Source organism: Pithys albifrons, chromosome 24, assembly GCF_047495875.1.
Source record: "Pithys albifrons albifrons isolate INPA30051 chromosome 24, PitAlb_v1, whole genome shotgun sequence".
Taxonomy (NCBI): Eukaryota; Metazoa; Chordata; class Aves; order Passeriformes; family Thamnophilidae; genus Pithys; species Pithys albifrons.
In genome coordinates, this window is record NC_092481.1 from 7,764,776 (window position 1) to 7,785,169 (window position 20,394).

At 46.6% G+C, this 20,394-nt stretch overlaps 1 protein-coding gene across 1 annotated transcript in view; it reads left to right on the top strand.

Annotated features, from left to right (window-relative positions):
- The window catches only part of MAN1C1 (mannosidase alpha class 1C member 1), a 62,942-nt gene extending 46,228 nt beyond the window's left edge, over window positions 1-16,714 (top strand). Inside the window, exons 7-13 of the mRNA XM_071576512.1 lie at window positions 4,049-4,172; window positions 6,462-6,555; window positions 10,074-10,189; window positions 10,375-10,594; window positions 12,347-12,519; window positions 13,457-13,572; window positions 14,274-16,714. Of these exons, the coding sequence (XP_071432613.1) occupies window positions 4,049-4,172; window positions 6,462-6,555; window positions 10,074-10,189; window positions 10,375-10,594; window positions 12,347-12,519; window positions 13,457-13,572; window positions 14,274-14,394 (964 nt within the window). The 3' untranslated portion in view covers window positions 14,395-16,714. The remainder of the gene's footprint in view (window positions 1-4,048; window positions 4,173-6,461; window positions 6,556-10,073; window positions 10,190-10,374; window positions 10,595-12,346; window positions 12,520-13,456; window positions 13,573-14,273) is intronic.
- The last annotated feature ends 3,680 nt before the right edge of the window (window positions 16,715-20,394 follow it).

Here is a 20,394-nt window from a genome sequence, read left to right on the forward strand (position 1 = left end):
TTTTTTATTAATTTTGGGCTGTCCACAGTTTCTTCCTCTACCTCCTGGCAGGGCTCCCTGCTGCAATGTGTTTTCCTCTCTCTCATTATCTTTGAAAGGTTGTTTTGTAATCTGCACATAGCATGGATTTTTGCAGTGTGCCCAACTAGATGCATGTGAATTTATCCAGGCTCCATGCTTGGAAAAAGTGGGAAAGGGAGTGGATGGGACTGGCTGACAGTTTTGCTGCTAATATGGATCCTCTGGTGGTGGCCCTGTGAGCAGCACTCAGCCAGGTGTGTCCTTCCCTTGGAGCCCAAACACTTTGTGTTAGGGAGGTGATGTTCTCATGCCAGAGGGGAGTGTTGAGGCAACTGAGTTAAATACCTGCTGAAGGTCTGTCGGCAGAGACAGAGCTGCAGGCTGGATTCCTGGTCTCTGCTTTTTGCTGACAGACAGTGCTCCCTGCCAGTAAGGGCTGATTTGCTCCTTTTGATGCCTCCAAACAAATCCCCCGGGCACAAGTTTCCTGCGGGCTGAGACAGAGACAGCAGGAAATGTGGGTTAGCAACAGCCTTTCATCCTCACCTCTTGCAAAACTCAGAGCAGCAGCCATGAAAGTCATTATTCACCTCTTAGCCAAAATCTCCTTTTTGGCTCTGTGAAGCACAAGACGTCCAAATATTTGGCTCACAGTGCTCCGTTGCTCAAATATCACTGTCACCCTTCAGTTGTCTTAATGTGCTTGTGATCCCAGTGAAAATTCGAGCCACCACCATGAATATAATTGTTTCCTTTTACAGAAGAGACATCCTGCTTCCTCTGCAGCTGATAAAGAATCGGCAGAGACTAACCTTTCACAGAAATGCCAAACCCTCCCCTGCCCTTTGTGAAGACTATTGAAACAGCCGGTGTCTGCCTAGACAGTCCCAAAATGTTTTGCTGATGACCTTGACTAATAGCAAAGAAAATCAACATAACACTGAGCCCACATCCAGGACTCCTATTACTGTCTTGAGCTCTGGCTTCAGGGCCATGAAACTGCTCTGAGGGTTGGAATATCAATTGGTTTAGAAGCAGGGATGAAGGAAGCTGAATCCATAGTCTGACTGCTGCAGGAGCATGATGAACAGCCAAAGGCTGTAAACCCAGATGGGAAGGGATTTACTCGCTGTGAGGGAGTGTGTGGAAGTGGAAGCAGAGGAGGAGATCGTGGTGATGTTGAGAGGGCACACTGACCCAGTGTGTCAGGGCCAAACCAAAGCCCAGAAGAGTTTTGCAAGAAGGAATTCTCTCCAATTCTACTTTTGCTAATTCCAGAGAGATGTCATCATCCCAAAAGGAGGAGAGTCTTGCAGTGTGTGTGGGCTTCTGTTGGTGGTTGCTTCGGGGGTGGGTTGAGAATGACATTAAGAAATTTGAATCAAAACACCCCTGACGTTAAGACAATTCTGCATATACATTTTTGAGGGCCAAAGCACAAAGACAGCCACTCCCCACCTCTTCTATGGCCAACTGGCTTTACCTCTTTTGGCTGTATCACCTCACACCACCTTTTCCTCTTGTGACCCCTCTCCGCTGATGTGCTTCCCTGTGGCCGCCTGTTTTCCACAGGCACTGTAGCATATCTCACACAGGCTTGTTTTCCATCCTGCTGTTCCAGCTGCCCCGTTGTCTGCCAGGTCCTGCAGTACTTTGTTTTCTCCAGCTGTTGCTCTGTGCTCTCTGTGTTGCACTGTGATATCTCACTCGATGCCTCCTGTGCTGTATCCCTGGCCCCTGCTTTCCTTCACATCTCCCCTAAACCCTCTGCAGTTCCATATTTTTCCTCATTATCCTCTCCTGGCCTCTCTCTTGACTTGGCACTGGTTGGCTGCCTTTGATCTCCAGGAGGGAAGGAGGTGATAGAACATTTCAGTCCATGCTTGCACTAGGCAGTGTTTAAAGGAAACCCACTTACTTGGGGGATAAAGGCTGTTCTGGGCACATTCTTTTCTCTTGAAGGTCAGCTCCTTTAACCGGTACCTTCCTCTGAGATGTTACAAAACAGAGCAGCTGTGAAGACCCAATTTGTCCAGTCTGTAATGCTGAAAAAATGTTTTCCTCCAGAGGGTCATTCCATGCTTGTCTTTTACCCAGGGACACGTTGCAGACAGACTGTTTCCTGCAGACCCCCTGTCCATGAGTGTTGCTGTGATTTTTAGCCCAAGCCTTGGGCTCCCAGCAGCACATTCCATGCAGGCAGTGCTGAGTTTTGGGAGGGGAGCTCCCTGGAAGAGGGTTGGGTTGGCCACTGTGACCCCACATAGCTGCTGCCACAACAAACATAACCCCATTTGGCTGCTTCTGTCACTCCTGAGCTGAACTAGCTGGGAAAGCAGTTTCTGTTTGTGAGATCATATTTGTTACAATGTCCCTTCAGTGCAGTAATAAAGAAGAAGTAATTGCCTCTTTATAGGGATGAGAACACTGAGGGGTTGTTCAGCTCACCCAACCCAGGGCCAACTGCTGCCAGGATCAGCAGATATGTCCACTGTGGTATTAATTCCACATTCACCTGGTCAGACTGTGAGACCTTTGTGGTACACAGGAACATTTCTGCCATAAACTCTCGATGTTATTGGGGTGCTCATTTGAGCTGCACTCAGTGTTTCCAAATGAAAAGTGGTGCTGCAGCTTCCTGACATTTTGCATGGCAGGCTGACGTTTGGCAGTGACTGAGCAATCTGAAACAGCGTGAACATATTGCTTATCTAATGGCTCTTTTTGTCTGGAGGCAAAACAAACAGCTCTGGACCTGGAATGGTTTACCGAATATCACATGGAGGGAAACTTTTTTTTCTCCTCAGAAGGATCATTAGTTTTTGCCTCCTGCAAACAACAAACTCTTTTTTCTCCCAGCCAAGCTTCCAGGCGCCATCTAGTGTCACCCCCATCCCTAGAAACCTGTCACCTCCTCGGGACTGACTGCAAAGGGATGGAAAATCGAAGCCACCTCACATCTGAGATGGCTCAGCCAGACTTCCCTGGGCCAGCATCTGCAGAGGCTGCTCTGGGACTAGGGCTTGAGGTCCTTATACATGTAACCCTGTGTCCTTAAGGACATTCTCATGTCTGAGTAGGTCTCAGAGAGGCACAGCACTGTGGTCTGTAGCAGTGGGATACAAGAAGGAAGTGGTTGAATGTAAAAGCAGATCCATATCCTTTGGTTAGTTTTCTTTAACATTTAACAGAGAAGTGTTGTATTCCTCATTCCAGAAATGACTCCTTGCTTTGCTTCAGTGCAGATCTCTCTCTTTGCCTGGATTTGGTAGGTGAGGGAAGTGAAATAGAACCTGAGAAGGGATCCCAGTACATCAAACACAGGGGCAGAGGCACTTTGTAGAACTGGCTTCTTCACACAGGGTTTGCCACCTTCTGTATGCTCTGCTGCCCTGCTGTTCTTGTGAAGCATGTGAGATGACCAGTGTGCTGTTCTCAGAGTCAGTTTGTCCTGTTCAGTTTTGCCATGGCTTTTCCTTACAGGCAGGTTTGCACAGCAGCACCTTTTCCCCTGTCCCTGGTCCCCCCAGTGAGCCAGCAGATGCTTGGAATGGCAGTGTCACATACACACAGAGACTGGGAGGTCTTGTCGAAACAAGGTGCTTAGAAACAGGCTGGATTCTCCATAAAATACCAGCTTTGTTGGTTTTGTGGGACATGTAAGATGTGAGAGTTCAGCCCAGGCTGCTTACAGACATGTTTCATCCCAAATTTTCTTGCGTGGGGCAGGCTGTCACTGTTCTTCCAAAGCTTCCTTTAAGCTGATCTGTTTGAGAGGGATTCCTGTCCCACAAAAAATGTGGTTTCCCAGTACGTGGTGTTAGCTCAATTCTAGACAATCCTCTGTAAAACTACTGCTTCATCCCACTAGAACTGTTCCTTGTGAGAGTCCTAAAATCTGTGTGTGTCCTTTCTATGGCCTCTGTTGAGATCTGGTGTGCAGCACATGCACATAGCAAAGGGAGATCTGCACTGGGGCAGGGGGAATCTCAGACTTTGGCAATGAAGGCTCCATTTTTCCTTGCAGTGGCATGAGTTGGAGCTGGGGTTGGGCATCAGCTGGAAGCAGCATCTTGGCAGAATTTGGTACCTTGCACTTGGAATTCCTGCACCTCTCTGAGCTCTCTGGCAACCCGGTGTTTGCAGAAAAGGCAAGTACTTCCCACCTTGGTCTTTAGTGAATTGTCTCTTCATAATTATGGGATGTTTTTCCTCATGTGTGTAAAGTTGTAGCAATTTCACTCAGACAAGGGCAAAGCCAAAATTAAGTTATGTGGGTGCAAACTGCACAGGGAATTGTTAATCCTGGTATCCCAAAAGGAGTGACTTGTTCTTGCAGAGCTTTTTACTCTGAACAGGCATTAAATGTTATGCTCCAGCCCACAAGATTTCTACAGAGGTTATTTTGTGTAGGAGAGGCCTGACAGTCAACATGCTGCATCCTTTGGTGTAACTAACTGAAAATCTATTAACATTATACATTACCTTGTGCTTGTCCCAAGTCCCAGAGCAGGCTGAAAACTGACAGTGGTTACAGGATTGCCAAGAAAAGCTCAAAATGATGCTTTTTCAGGGTATGTCCAGTGCAGGTCTATCAGTTGTGAAACAAGGAGAGAATCTGAAGCAAAGACAGGAAGAAAGGAGGAAGAAGCTGGGAGAGCAAAGTGGAGACAAGGATGGAGTGTATGGAAAGCATTAAGGGTGGGGGGAGCCAAAGGAATGTCAGGGGAGTGAGCAGGAGAGAAAAGCAGAGGGTGAAGGGAAACAAATCCAGGTAAGGAAAGACTGGAGATTTGAAATAAAGAGACAAGCTGGACAGTGATAATGACAAATTGCTCAGAGGAAGGGGGGAGCTGAGAAAAGGTCAGTGAAGGGGACAGTGGTCTGGAAAGAAAATGTGTGTGAAAGAAATGAAGAGAATGAAGGGAGGGGAGTTTTGTGGGTAGTGATTAGCACTGAAAACACAAGGGCAAGGAGATGTACTGCTAAAAACTAAAATTGCATCTGCATTTTGGGCTCAAACTGTGGCATTTTGAGCCAGGGTCAAGTCTCCGTCCCCAGCGTAATATTTTTAACTCTTTTCCTCCTAAGCCCATGGAGGGAAAAGGGCAAAACCTTTTTAATGGACTCTCCTGAGCTGAACATGCCTGATGTGCACATTCATCCTCACACCCTCTGAGAGGAACAATGTAGGATGATGTGGGCTCAATCAGCCCATCCTGTGGGAAATTACTTCACAGGAACCGATCAACTCATTAACTTACAACTTGGGACTTGTGTGATTTTAGGAAGAATAAAGTCCATCTGTGTCTTTTATTCAAACATGTCATTAATATGCCAGGCTCATAAACTTCAGTAAATATTATGCAGCCTGACGAGTTACTTGGAAGCACCAACTTAAGTCTGTAGCCAGCTTTGGGCGTACAAATTGTCTAATTTTATAAAAGGTTTAGAGTGTATTAGCTGCTCTGTAGGTTATAATAGAATATTTATGCTGCATAGCATTTAACTGGGCCCCTTATGGGAAAAGTCTATTGGATTTAATGGGGGTGAAACAAAGGGGATGCTTTAAGAGAGCAAGTTGCTGTTCTGGGGCATTAAAGGAGCTGTCTGTCCTTGAAATTAAAAGCCCCAATTCATCATGTTAAGTGACCACGTGGTGAATTTAAGTAATATGTGACTCACTTATCTCTTACACTCCTTTCCCTTTGGATCATGGAAAACATCACCTTCTGCATCTCTCATGTTTCACATTTCTACCCAGATCTCAAACCACAGAATTCTAAGAGTCATGGAATGGTTTGGGTTGGCAGAGACCTTAAAGATCACCCCGTGCCACCCCCTGCCCTGGGCACCTTCCACTAGCCCAGGTTGCTCCAAGTCCCATCCTACATGGCCTTGGACACTCCCAGGGATGGGGCAGCCACAGCTTCTCTGGGCATCCTGTGCCAGGGCCTGCCCACCCTCACAGGGAAGAATTCTTCCTAATATCTCATCTAAACCTGACCTCCTTCAGCTTACAGCTATTCCCCCTTTTCCTATCGCTCCATGGCCTTGTGAAAAATCCCTCTCAGATTTCTTGTAGCCCTTTTAGGTATTGGAAGGTGCTATACAGTCTCCCTGGGATTGCATCTGGACCATGTTTAGTAAGCTGCTTCCACTGCCTGCTGAACTGGGGCCTTGCAGAATTTTCAGAATAATTTCTAAAATGCCACAGAGCTGGATAAAGGTTGGGCTGAGGAGTCCAGCACAAAACCTTCTCCACCCCAGAGCTTTCAGCAGAGAGTCATGTCACTGGGCTGTGCCTTTTCCAAGTGTTCCAGGCTGCTATGCTTCTTCAGGAGGGATCAGCACTGAGGAATTAGAGACTTTGGTGGCAGTGCAAACCTCCAGCTCTGTCAGCAGAGCAGTAACACCATTCTGTCTCTCATCTCTCCTAGGTGATGAACATCCGCAGAGTCCTCAACAAAGTGGAGAAGCCCCAGGGCCTTTATCCCAACTTCCTCAGTCCGGTGACAGGGAACTGGGTGCAGCGTAGGTATCTCTCTGTGTTCAGCCCTGCCTGGAGCATTTCAGTCTTTCCATTTTTCTTTAGGAAGCAATAGCAACTGTCAGAGCAGCAAGCCAAGAAAATGTCTTGTCAGGCAGCCCGTTATACATGTGATTGGATAATACAACCCGATTTGTAAGATGCAATATAGTAATTGTACACTTATTCCATCAGCCTTGTTTCCAGCTGAGTGTCTCACCTCCAGAGAGAATTAGGGCCTTTCTTGCACAGAGGAGGATAATGGTACATGGTCCATCAAACATATATTAGAAATCAGCACATCTTTTTAAGACCTCATCCTGTAGTCAGCACAGAGCCCATGGACTGCTTGGGAGCTGCATGGGAAGGCTGAGCAGAAGCACTGTGAGATTTACCTCTGGGATGTGCTGCAGCACGTAAGGAACCACCTGGAGAGGCAGAGGGCTTGTAAGAGTCTTGGATCCCCTTCAGATGTAGGGATGCATCCTGCTGTGTGCGTTCCTGTTCCTGTTACCATGGTACCTCTGCGTAGTGCCAGTTGGTGCAAAGAAGGATGAGGCAGGAATGTTTTCTTTTCTCTTGTTGAGAACCCAGCACTGGAGATGTGGGCTTTAAGTAGGTACTGCCCTGGTATGAAAGGGGAGCAATAACAAAGAAAGGGCTAGAAAAGAGCAAGGAAATATTAGAAGCAGTGTCCCCAGGAAAAGGTTATTTACTTCCTTGCTTTACACACACAGCCCCTTCCTTACCCAGAGAAGAGACTGTATCCCTTTTCTTGGGTCATCCAAGGGCAGAAGTTTGCCCTCTGGTAGGAACAGGAAATGCTACTTCTGCTGCTGTGCCCCGGATCTCTGACCTCATCCTCCTGCTCTGTTATTCATTTGCTTGTTTTGGTTCCTGGATTTCATGTTTCTCTGTCAAAGGAATGAAAAGTCCCTTCTTGCAGAAGCTGTTTCGAACTTGTCAGAGGATTACATTTATTGGATTACATTTATTGTCTAGGCAGGCTGCTTCGAGTCCTTGCCTTACCTCGTGTCTCCATGTCCTGTTGCACTGTTTGTTCAGCTGGATCACTCCAGACCTTTCCAACTGTATTAATGGCTCCGACGGTACCTGACAGGCAGCTGCGTGGCTGAGGCAGGGACAGAGCTGTGGCTGGGAGCAATCTCTGACCTTTAACGGCCACATCAGCACCTCTAATGGCAACTGACAGGGCTGGGCTGGAAAGGTGTCCCAACAGTGTGTCCTGAATGGTCACAGTTATCCCGTTAAACCACAGCTGTCCTTTGGTGCCATGGGGAAAGAAAACAGGTTGCTCTTCATCACAGTGATTGATCTTCAGTTATCCCATCCCTTTGTAATCAGTTCAGCTTCCCCTCTGCATTTGTCTCTTGCAGAGTTGTTGTTACATGTTCCTCTTGAAAAGCCCATCTCCCATCCCCTGCTGCACCCTGAGATCTCATTTCCTTTAGGTTATTCCCAAAGGCAGGTCCCAATTCCACATGGTACATTTCACCAGACACCAGCATTAGTTCTGCTTGTTCAGTGGGGCTGAGAGGTGAAGTGCCTGGCTTTGCCATAACTGATCATTACAGGAACTCTGGGAAACAGGAGCTGTGCTCCTAACACAGGTGGGGACAATAGTCAGCTGGATGCCCAGCATATATCTCTTCTGCCACTGATTTAATTCTGTTTTATGCCTGCAGATTTCAATTCATTGTCCTGACCTGTTCCCACCCCTTGCTGACATAAAGAGAGGCCTGTTGCTGGTTTTCAGAGCATATTAAAACTAGCCTCTGATTACTTGTTCTGGGATAGGCAGATTTATGCCAAACCCTGGAAACAAGCTAACTCCCAGACAGACTTTCAGACCATGGCACTGGCAGTTTGTGGCAGTTGCTCATCATATGACCTTGTGATCTCACTCCATATTCCAGGGAGGCAAAAGACTGATCAGCCCCTTCTGCATCTCCAATACTGCTGGTGAGAAAGAGATGAGGACCAAAGCAGGGAGGCAGCTGCAGCCTGTTCCCTGTAGGTGCCAGGTTCTCATTTTCTCTCTTGCTATTAAAGCTTTTTGCAGGAAGCTGTTCTACTTGAAATTGCTGTGATTTTCTTAAAAGGTGTATCTTTGACCTGGCTGGATGAGCAAATCTGCTAAAAATGAAGAGGCTGTGCTGTACCTCTTCTGAGTGCAGTTGTTACCTTTAGAAATTTAAAGCCCAGTCCCCTGCTGAAAGAGGAGATTTGTTTATGCAGAGTGCCTGGGAGGCAAATGCTGGCAAAGCTGATGCCATATGGAAAGCAATTATGTACCAGAGCTCCTGCTTTGGTGATTTTATGAATGACACACTTAGGATCACAGAGCTGCTCTTTAAAGACAGGCTATGCAACCAGTGTCTGCAAATAGTCTGTCCTGGGTTTTTTTTCCCCACTGAATTCATGTGTCTAATCTCATTGTTTTGCTGTGGATTATTCCGTGGATCATTAGACACAGTGGATCAGGGATGTTTGCTCTTCAGGTCAGGAAAATGCATGGCTGTTGATTTCTTCTGCTGGTAGGATTTAGCATTTAGAATAAGCCTCGAGACTTTATATTTGTATGAGGCAAAGGAAAACAAAAATCTGAACATTTAACTCCGAACACCTGCAGCATCTGCTTCCCTCGGAAATGAGGATGGTGCAGACCCAGGGGTGAAACACTGTTAATTAACAGGCATTGCTTAGTCCACAGTGGGTAATTTGTCTTGCTCTCCTAAAAAGGGAAGTGCTTGAGTGCTTAAAGAGTAGACACTGCTCTTCCCCCTGTGGTACAGTTTAAAGCCATAAATCCATCCGGGAGTTCCCCCCAGGCAGAAACCTGCAGCTGTCATGCCCATTTCACCCTGCAATCCTCCAGCATCCTTCTGTAAGGTCAGAGCAGGGTGCTCTCTGAGCAGATAGCCTTGGAAATCTGATTTTCCAAGTGCACATCCTTGTACCTGGCTTTATCATTTTAATATGCCAGCAACCCCAGCCTTCCCCAGGGCACAGAGTCCCACTGTGAGTCAGGAATACAAATGACATAATGGAGAAGTCCCTCTTGCAGCCCCTTGGCGGGCAGCAATGTGGGATCCAACACACACTCTCCCTTTCCTGAGGCAGGGAGACAGCTCCCAGGGGCTTCCTGTACATGGAAATCTATCAATAGATACTCACAACTGTTCTTGGTTTGTGAGGGTGGGGTTTATGATGATCTCTTCATAAACAGGAAGCATCTTCACAGTGCAGTGTAAATAACTTATAAAATAAGGCCTCTGAATGGTTTTGGTAAGGGATATTAATGCTCTGTAAAATGACAGGACATTTTTCTTCTGATTGCACTTCCCCTTTGAAAAACAAAGCTGCAAGCTCTCCCCAGGAAACTGGGAAGAGGAAGGAGAGAACAAGGGCATTAAGTAGGATGTGGTTGTTTCCCCTTTGTAAAGCAACTGCTCGTTGTATGTCACGAACCTGAGATTCTTTTCTGACTTTCCCATTACAGACCATGTCTCCATTGGGGGACTTGGGGACAGCTTTTATGAATATCTCATCAAATCTTGGCTGATGTCAGACAAGAAAGACTTGGAAGCTAAAAAGATGTATGACAATGCACTAGAGGTAAGGAGCAGGTTTCTGCTCTATGATTTTTGTGGAGGACACATTGTTCATAAGAAGGCTTCAGATCATTAGAATGTCTTGGATCTTTGGGTTTCCTTGGTATTCACTCCTGTATCTTGAAATACTTAGTAAGTTTTACTTACTGTCCACTAGGTATCTTGAAATCCTGATTTTCATCCTTTTAGGCAATAGAAAAGCATTTGGTCAAAAAGTCTGCTGGAGGATTGACCTACATTGCTGAATGGAGGGGAGGCATCTTGGACCACAAAATGGGCCACTTGGCTTGTTTCTCTGGGGGCATGATTGCACTTGGAGCTGAAGATGCTGGAGAAGAGAGGAGGCAGCGACACATGGATCTGGCTGCAGAAATAACAAACACATGTCACGAGTCCTATGCACGCTCAGGTAAATCTGTGGGCTGCCTGCAAAATGTTAGTGAGGGATCACCCACAGCCTCAGGAGACTCAGGTCTGTGTGGCAGAGGTTTACAGTGGGGTATTTTCTGCTTCAGCAGCCTCTGCAGCACTGTGTGTGATTTCCACTTGGCTTTTCTGGGATATCTAGAGGAGACAGCAATATGTTTTACACAGCAGACAGCTGGAGCAGAGGGACAGACGGATGCAAACTCCTGTGCCAAAGTTAGGAACTGAACCCAGGGCTGAATCCTAGTCTGCCTCTCAGTCACAAAACCAGCCTTCTCCCAACAGGACTGTAGTTTGACTCTGCGGACAAGGAGGGAAAATTAACAGAGATTAATTGCAAAGCATCCCACTATATGGAGCAGAGCAGCTGAGAAGCCCAACAGGGGAACGTTGGAGACCTGCAGCTGGTGGTAGGAACTGAAAAAATGACGTTACTCAGCCTTTCTCAGCTGTCTGAGCAGAGGCTGAATGAGTCTTTTCATTTCACAAGTTCAGGACAATTTGTTTCACCACCCCATGCTTATCAGTGCTTTGGGAGAGCAGGGACTGGTGATGAATGAAGGACTGGGTTAGTTGTTTGCCTGCAGGAGCTGCTTTGGACATCACTCCTTGCTTTGGACACCATTCCTTTTTTTGTAGGCATCTCTGCTGCTCCTGTGAGGCTACAGGCAATGAGACAGCTTTCCAGGCCCTTGTCAGGCACACGTCTGTCTCCACGAATTGTTTCCAAGGATTGTTTCATACCTTCCCCACATCATCAAGCCCATATTGGCAGTTGGTGTCCAGCATGTTTGCCAAGTAAACTTCCAGCTAACGTGAAATGACGTTTGCAAATAACTCTTTTGCCTCTTCCAACACTTACAGAAGTAAAACAAGCCACATGACCTAACAACTCCCTGCTTGTGAGTGCCTGGAGCCAATTCTCACCTTCAGCAATGTCCATCAGCTCAGAAAGGACAGCAGCAAGTTGCCCACACTGTTTCAGTGCTGGCATTTCAGCAAGCTCAGTGTTCTCCAGATTGTCTGTGCATGTCACGCTGGCTGTCAGCAAACAGTCCAAGTAGGGAATGCTGTCAGATCCCCACACACACAGGAGACCCCAGGGAAAGTGTGCAAAATAATTAGGGAAAGAAAATTACTCCTTGAAACACAGCATTGTGGTAGACACAGCAAGAGAAACCCTGTGGCATGATCATAGAATCATGGAATCACAGAGTGGTTTGAGCTGGAATGGACCTTAAAGCCCATCCTGTTCCACCCCCTGCTATGGGCAGGGACATCTTCCACTAGACCAGGTTGCTCCAAGCCCCTTCCAGCCTGGCTTTGAACACTTCCAGGGATGGGGCAACCACAGCTTCTCTGGGCAACCTTGTAAGCCACCTCTAACAGCTGCCCTGTTTTTCAAACATGGAGAGGGTTGGTGTTGAAAATAGGAATCTGAGTGCTAGTTAATGCCTGCAAGAGATTGGGGTTCTTATGTAAGGGACACTCAAAAAGACCAATGTACTCTTAATGTCTTACTTATGAAACAGCAGTGTGGTTGGTTAAGCCTTCCCTATTATCCCCTTGTCTTCTTTCCAAAGAAGCTGCAAGCAGACCAGAAGAAAAGGCTCATCCAGCCTCATACAAGCCTTAGTTAAATGTTGGCAGCCTGAGCAACATAAAAGCACCTGGATGATCTTTTCACTTGTTTTCTCCTCAGAAGTGATCACTGCATGTGTGTGATTTTGTGTAGATACCAAGCTGGGCCCCGAAGCCTTCCGCTTTGATGCTGGAAGTGAAGCCATGGCAACCAGGCTGAGCGAGCGCTACTACATCCTGCGGCCAGAGGTGGTGGAGAGCTACCTGTACCTGTGGAGGCTGACCCACAACCCCAAGTACAGGCAGTGGGGCTGGGAGGTGGTGGAGGTAAGCCTGGTGAAGTTGCAGTAGTAACTCTCTTACTGGTTGCTGGATTCTTACAAAAATCTTTCCTTTGGTCAATAAAAAGAGCAGAAATTATTTAAATCATGTCAGGCATTGAGATACGTTAGTGGAGGTGTTCAAGACCAGGTTGGATGTGCTCTGAGCAACCTGGTCTAGTGGAAGGTGTTCCTGTTCATTGCAGGAGAGTAGAATCAGATGATCTTTGAGGTGCCTTTTAGCCCTATGATTTTACATTAGCATTGGGGCAGGAATATGCAAAATAGCTCAATTTGGTGTGGCATCTCTGTTGATTGTTGTGGATGTTTTCTTCTCCTTTTGGGCTACAGCCAATCAGAGCAGTGGTTTGTGGACAGGAGTGCTGCAGACAGCAAAACCTCCCATTAATGTAAAGGCCCTCTGCAAGAAAGAGTCAACTTTGTGTTTGAAATCTCTGGAGTGCTCAGCTCCACTGGTTTGTAGTTGGCCAGGGAAACCAGCAAAGCTGCCGTTGTCATGTCTTCTTCCTACAAAGACTTCACAGCCAAAAAGCCCCTCACCCATTTCCAGCTGATGCAAAGCCCCTTGGCTGCTGCCCCACATCCTGGCAGGGGCTGTTCCAGTGGCAGAACTGTAATTTGTATGCTGCCCTGGAAGAGAGATCCACAAACAGCTTGAGCTGTCTCTGGAGACCTGGGTTTGCTGTTGTGTAATGTCAAGGTCAATCCATCAACTAACTTAGTTGGCTGTGTTTCTCTTGCTATCTCATTAGAGCTACCTTGATTCCCAGAGTCTGGAGTGATCACCACACTCTTCAGTAACAGACAGAGCCTATGATAAACCTGGGAACTGATTTGTACAGCTGACTTGTAATGCAACAGATGATGATTAATGAGATAGGCCACGCTGTGGTGTGTTACTGAGGTTTCCTTTTCTTTCACAGGCCCTGGAAAAACACTGTAGGGTCGAGGCTGGTTTTTCTGGCATCCGAGATGTTTACACCACAACCCCAACCCATGACAACATGCAACAGAGTTTTTTCCTCGCAGAGACTCTGAAGTAAGTCTGGTATCATAGAGGCCTTTCAGAGTACCATAATTCCTGCAGCATCCACACTCTTGTCTGCAATAAGTCTCTGATAATAAGGGGGAAGTCTTCTCTTCTAGTGGAAGGTGTCTGGGGTTGGAAGGAGATGATCTTTAAGGTCCTTTCCAACCCAAACCATTCAATGGCTCTGTGGGGAAAACTTGCTTTGATGCTCTGAAGCTTTTGCAATTTTCTACTGTAGAACCACTGCTGTCATTGGCACTCTCGAGGTGTTCCTACTCATGTGCTTGAGTTAAAGAACTCTTCCTGTGCTTTAGAGCTGCTCTAATTGGGAGGCTCTAACTGCTGATTTCCCTTGAGTTTGTCTCTGATGGTTTGAGGCAGTCCTGTCCTCTGCCGGGTTCATGTGAAGCACTTGGAGGAGGCATGACTGTGGCCTGAATTTGCTGTCCCTTGGCACAGATCTGCTTTGCTGGTTGTGTCAACTAACGTTTATGGGGTGGCTGAGTGTGGATGCCCATCCCCTTTTGCCCCAAGGGTGGTAGTTTCCAGCAGGAGAGTGAGCCAGAGATTTGGGAAACGTGTCACCATAAATTGTGACAGCTGTGGCAATAGCAGCCCCATCACAGTCCTGCTTCTTGTGTGTGCTTGGGGTCCCACCTGAGCTTCCTTAAATCTCCCTTTGTGTCCATCTCCTTGCCCTGTGGCTCCAGGTACCTCTATCTTCTGTTCTGTGAAGATGACGTGCTGTCCCTGGACGACTGGGTGTTCAACACCGAGGCTCATCCCCTGCCAGTCAACCACACGAACTTTAAAGCAGCTGTGCAGCAGTGAGGCCCTTGCCCAGCACCTGCTTCCACGGGTCATTGCTTTTCCTTCCCATTAAAGGAATTCGTGTTGGTCCTAAAATGGTATTTTGGGGCACTAGGCCAATTCTGGACAGTATTCTACTGGGAAGATGAAACCATGATGTAAGCACTTTCTTTTCCTCTGTGAGGAGCTCTGTTAGCCTAATAATGAGATGTTTATTCTGGGCCATATTGTACACAGTTCATAGACATTCCTTTATACAGAGAATTTATATGAAACCCACTGATTTTGCTTTATAGTGGCCAAAGGACTGGAAGTTTGCCATAAAACAGACACACACACACACACACACACACACACACACACACACACACACATCCTCCTTTCCTTTTTCTGTTTCATTCTTCCCTTTTATATGCTCTTGGATTTATCACCTTTCTAATTAACAGTTTTCAACATACTGTGCTTTCTGGTGGCGGGATTTGCGGGCTCTTTAGAAAGGACAGGAGGATGAGGAAGGGGAGTTGGCCCTGAGTGTGGAGGAGCAGCTGGAGTGCTTGGAGATGGATGAGGAGCCAGTTGGGAGCTCAAGGGTTATGATTAAAGAGAGGACAGGAAAAGATGACATTATAGTGAGTGTCTGCTGTAGGCACCTGACCAGGGAGAACAAGAGGATCAGACCCTCCACAGATGGGTAGGAGCAGAATAAGGTTTGAATTTGCAGATCCTGGTCTTCATAGGGGACTTCAACCCTCCTGGTAGGTACCTGCTGGAGGGACACACAGCAGGAAATGAGCAATCCAGGAGGTTCCTTGAGGGGACTGATGATAAACTCCTCCCCCAAGTGACAGAGGAGCCAACAAAGAGGGGCACTGCTGACCTCTCACCAGCCACAGGGGCTCACTGGGGAGGTGAAGAGCAAGAGCAGCTCTGGCTGCAGTGACCATGAGATGGTGAGTTCAGCAGCATGAGAGCAGAAAGGAGGGTGAAAAAGCAAGCTCAACCCTGGGCTGCAGGAGAGCAGACTCGAACCTCTTCAAAGATCTGCTTGGAAGAGTTCTATGGGATCAGACCTGAAAGGAAGAAGGGCCTGAGAAAGCCAGTAAATATTCAAGAATCATGTCCTCCACATGCAAGAGGGTTCCATTCCAGTGAGTCGGAAGTCAGGCAAAAATGCCAGGAGGGCTTTGTGAATGAGCAGGGAACTCTCAGTCAAACTCAGATACAAGGAGGAAGCAGAGGATGGAAGCAGAGATGGGTAAACCTGGGACATTGTCTGAGCATCCAGGGCTGACATTAGGGAAGCTAAAGCCCAAATGGAATTGAATTCAGCCAGAAATGTCAAAGGTAAAGAAGGGCTTCTCTAAGAACATAAGAGACAAAAGAAAGATTGGGAAAATGTGGGGGCACTGCTGAACAAGACAGGAAACAGGACATGGAAAAGGTGGAGATACCAAATGGTACCTTTGCCTCTATCTTGACTGGCAAGACCAGGACTCCCAGGTTCCACAGACTAGGGGCAAAGGCTGCAGCAAGGAAAGTGTTGCTTCTCTCATCAGCACAGCTGATGCTACATCTGGAGTGCTGTGTCCAGTTCCGGGCTCCCCAGTGCAAGAGAGACATGGACACGTGGAGAGAGTCCAACAAAGGGCCATGGAGATAATTAAGGGACTAGAACATCTCTCCTATGAGTTCTCAGGAGTTCCTCTCCTATGAGGAAAGGCTAAGAGAGCTGGGACTGTTTAGTCTGGAAAGAGACGCTCAGGGGGATCTTACTGATGTATAGAAAGACCCGAAGGGCGGGTGCAAAGGTGAGCCAGGCTCATTCCAGTGCAGCCCACTGACAGTTCCTGAGGCAGTGGGCACCAACTGAACACAGGAGAGTCCCTCTGAACATGAGGAAACACTTTTTTACCCTGAGGGTGACCAAGCACTGCCACAGCTTGCCCAGGGACGCTGTGGAGTCTGCATCCTTGGAGATATTCAAAAGCTGCCTGGACACAGCCCTGGGGTCCAGGAGGCCTTGCTTGAGCTGGGAGTTGGGGCACAGGGATCCTGGAGGTCCCACCCAACCTCAGCCATTCTGTGATTCTGTGACTCTGGGTGTCAAAATTGTAACTAAACCAAAACCTTTCTGCAAAATCCTTGATCCTAATGTATTTTATATACTTTTTCTGTGCTCTTAAAACACATTTACCACACATCACATCTCATTTAACTTTCCTTTATTGTTTTTGTGTTTTTCTACTTTTATTTGTAGCTAAATGTTACGAGTCACTTGTAATAATTTCACTGCTGTAATAGTCAAATCTGTGAAACAGAATAAAAGTCTTGTAAAATAAAATGCCTCTTTGGGTTGATCCTGTAAAAGACCTGATACACCGTGCTTGGAATAACTAGGTGGCAATACTGGTTGATTTGAAGAGTACTGCACAATAGATGTTGCTTTCTAAAGTAATCCAGCCAGTGTATGGACAGCAATTTCCAGCTGTCATAAACTTCTGGATTTGGGATCAGCATTCCCTCTGATCACTGCAAAGCTGTGAGGTCCTTGGGGATGGAACATTTTGGTTTATTCTTGTGAAATTCTCTTGATAATTGGTTCATTCAGCAAGTTGGGAAAATAAAGTTGCTTAAACAAGTTGTGAAGACAAAAAATGGTGTTTCAAAATTCCTGCTTTTGTAATTCCCCAAGAGAAATAAGGTTGTCAGATGAGAACTTATCATTATCCAGGGGATAAAGATACTGCCTGGTAAGCCTGGCCTAGAGGAATGGTTATTGGTAACTAAACATCTTGGGAGTGAGCTGCATTATTCAAGAGATTTGCATACTGGGAAGCTGTTTTAGCTCAGAGGATTTTTAGAATGGATTAAGGGAATTCCTTAAATAAAAATGCCCTGCTCTTGGAGTAACTCAGAACACTTTGCCTGGCAAAATATAAACCCCTAAAATAAACATCATGGCTCTAGTTTCCATTAGGAATAGATCCTTGGTGTTACATTAAAACTCCGTGGTTGTTTTCTCTTCTGCACAAATGAGCAGGAGCATGTTTGAACCATCCCATATCTGCAAATACCTCTGCCTGTGCTCCCAGATATCCACTGAAATCCTAGGCCCAGGGGATTAATCACAGCCATCAAGTTAAGCATGCCTATGTTTAGCAGGAGTAAAGATTCATTCCAAGGATCAGCTTTATTCCAAGGCCTGGCCCTGATCCATAACTGGGATTTTTCTGTCCTATGGCAATGCAGGTGACAGGAATGTTTGTCCTGCTGGTGTCTTGAACTGCTTCTGCTCTTCCCTTCCTCGAGCCTTGGTTGGATGCTCCTGCTCAAGCAGAACTTGGGAGCCCTGTGGGGGATTTCACATCATATTCATCCTGCCAGGTGGGTGGGTGGGATTTCTGTCCACCCAGAGGGAGCCCCTTTGTTTGCAGACTTCGAGCAGGTCAGTAAATGGGGTGTTATGCTGAACCAGAGATTTGGCTTTAAATGCCTCATGGAAGGATCTGGAAAGATGTGTGTCTTTGAGCTGTTTTTTTCCTGCCTCTTTGTTCTAGGCATGTGGAACACCAGTGGGAATTCTGTTGTTGCCTTTTGGTGTTTTTTTTCCTACTTTGAGCCACCAGGCATTTTGATCAGCCTGGGTTATTGCCCATTTCTCCTGTTACATTCAAATTCAGAAGCTGTGATACCATCTTTTTTTCACCATCAGAGCATGTGCTATTTTATATCAGAAGGAATTTCCTGTAAGTTCTGATAAAAGACAGTTGCATTAGTGGTGGAGATGGAAACTAATCCCTGACACTGAGACTGCTGTCACCTGGCCTGCACAGAGATAAGACAAAACTACCCAGAAAACAAATGCATCTTTTTGTAACCCACACTTCATTTTTATGGCATTATTAAATTCCCTTGGAAGGCTTTCAGCAGAATTGGTTATTGAATTCAAAAGCCTGGCAGGCAGAGTATTTTTCCAGATACGTTTTGATCTGATCTATTTATCCAATTGTTTCAGATGGGATGCACAAGTGCTGGCTCCCAGTCTTAGCAGAGTTCCAGCAGTTCCTCCCGATCACATTGGGCTCTTTGCCTTCATTCCCTGTGGAGCCTCACACAGGTACTGGGCTGGAGTTAGGAATCCTCTCAATAAAACACCTGCTTTGTAAATTATTTTGTTTTGTGAGAGCCACGGGGTTGGACTGTAAGTGACCCACAGACTGGATTGCTTCCTGCTCAGTAAGAAAGGCCAAGGAGGAGTTAGAAATGCAAGACATGGGAATTGGCTCTTGTCCTTCAGCTAAATGGTTTACTTTGAAATGTCTCAAACTTCATTTCACTCTGCAGCCCTTGCTGGCCATTCACTTTCTGGGATGAACCCTCAGATTTCCATGGCTGTGAAGCTTTGTCACCTCTGGTTTTCTTGTCCCCTGCAGAAAGCCACACATGAAACCAGGCTTGGATACTCCTGGATACTCCTTGATCCTTACTGTTTCTAGAGGATTAATGCTTACGAGCCTTAGTCTGGTCAGGACTCACTTTCCTGGAAGGGTTTCTGTTTCCAGGTGCTTTTTCCATTTGTGCACAGAGCTCAGGTTTTACAGCCTCATTCCATTGCTCCGTGATGGCTTTGGCTTTAACTGATCCAGGTTTTCAGGCAATGGGAACAGGGCCATCGATTGAAACAAGGACAGGGTTCCTCTGCTCTCCCAGCGTGCTGCCCTGAAATGTAGTTACTGCCTGTACTCTGACACATGGAAAACTCAGGCCTCTCCTGCAAAAAGATGGTGCTTCAAGTTTTTCATCCCTGCTACCACTTTCTCACTATTTTTCTTAACATTCTCCCATCTGACAAAGGGAAAATCTGGGCTAGTTTGTCCTGCTGGGTGAATTCTCTTGGTGGAAATCTTCCCTGTTATTTTTCTATGATTCCCTTTGATACAGGTGTGCCTGGGTGGGCCACACAGTAGAAGTCTGGATATTTAACATTCTTCCCTGAGTGCTGTAATCTCAGGACGAAGCAGTGTAGATCTAGGAGTTGCTGGGTTTGTTCTCTCTTGAGAAGGATTAGCTCCCAGCAGACACCATGAATTATTTCACCTTTTGTCTTTTCATTGTTTTTCCTATCAAGTAATTCATGCATTTGTCATCTTTATGTGGTGGTTGATGACACTGGAAATAGTTCAGCTGTAAAAAGAGCCTCTCGTTTAAACAGAATCACCTCAGCTCTGCCAACCAACCCTGTCAGGTCTCCTCCACCGCCGAGGCTGCAGGTGTTGTCTCAGATCACCTCTCGCTCTTTCTCATTTCCCAGACAACCAAGTCCATTTATCCTGTTTCAAAGATACCTTGTCCTGTTATGTTTTGTGCTCTAAAGGTATGTGCTGGGATATTTGAGGTAAACAACCACTCTCCACACCTCACTGCCCAACCTAATAAGTCCATACCTGTCTCTGCTCCCAGACGTCATTTCAATGCTCTGTTAATCCAGTTCCCCCTGTCTCCTTCCCATGGCTCAAGCACTGGTTCTGTAATGGGTGGGGAGGAGGAGAGTGAAGAGCAGGGGTAGAGTTTCATGGAAGTTTTCTTCTATGGTGGAACTGGCAGGAGGAACCTCCTTTCTCCATTGGCCCTGCAGGTGAAACAACACTGATCTAAGTCTCAAATACCCCAATGCTGATTCTGTTGTTGGGCTCCTCTGTCTTGTCCAAACTGTATTTCCAACCTTTCACCATCACTGCAAGAGAAACATTGAGGGCTGTATGGGCGGATCTGTGGTTGAGAGAGGGACAGTCCCAAGTCCCAGTCCTCACCCAAGTCACCACCCAAGTTTTGCTCACTGGTGGAATCCACCCACTCCCACACTGCGCTTCCCAGGGTGACCATCCTCATCCTCCCTCCTCCATGCAGTCACCACTGCTCCCTTAATGGCTTGGTCATGCTCTCCTCATCTCCATCTAAAATGCTCTTTAAACCTAAACCAAAAATGATTAGGCAGGCTTAGGAAACAGCAAAAGCTTCAAA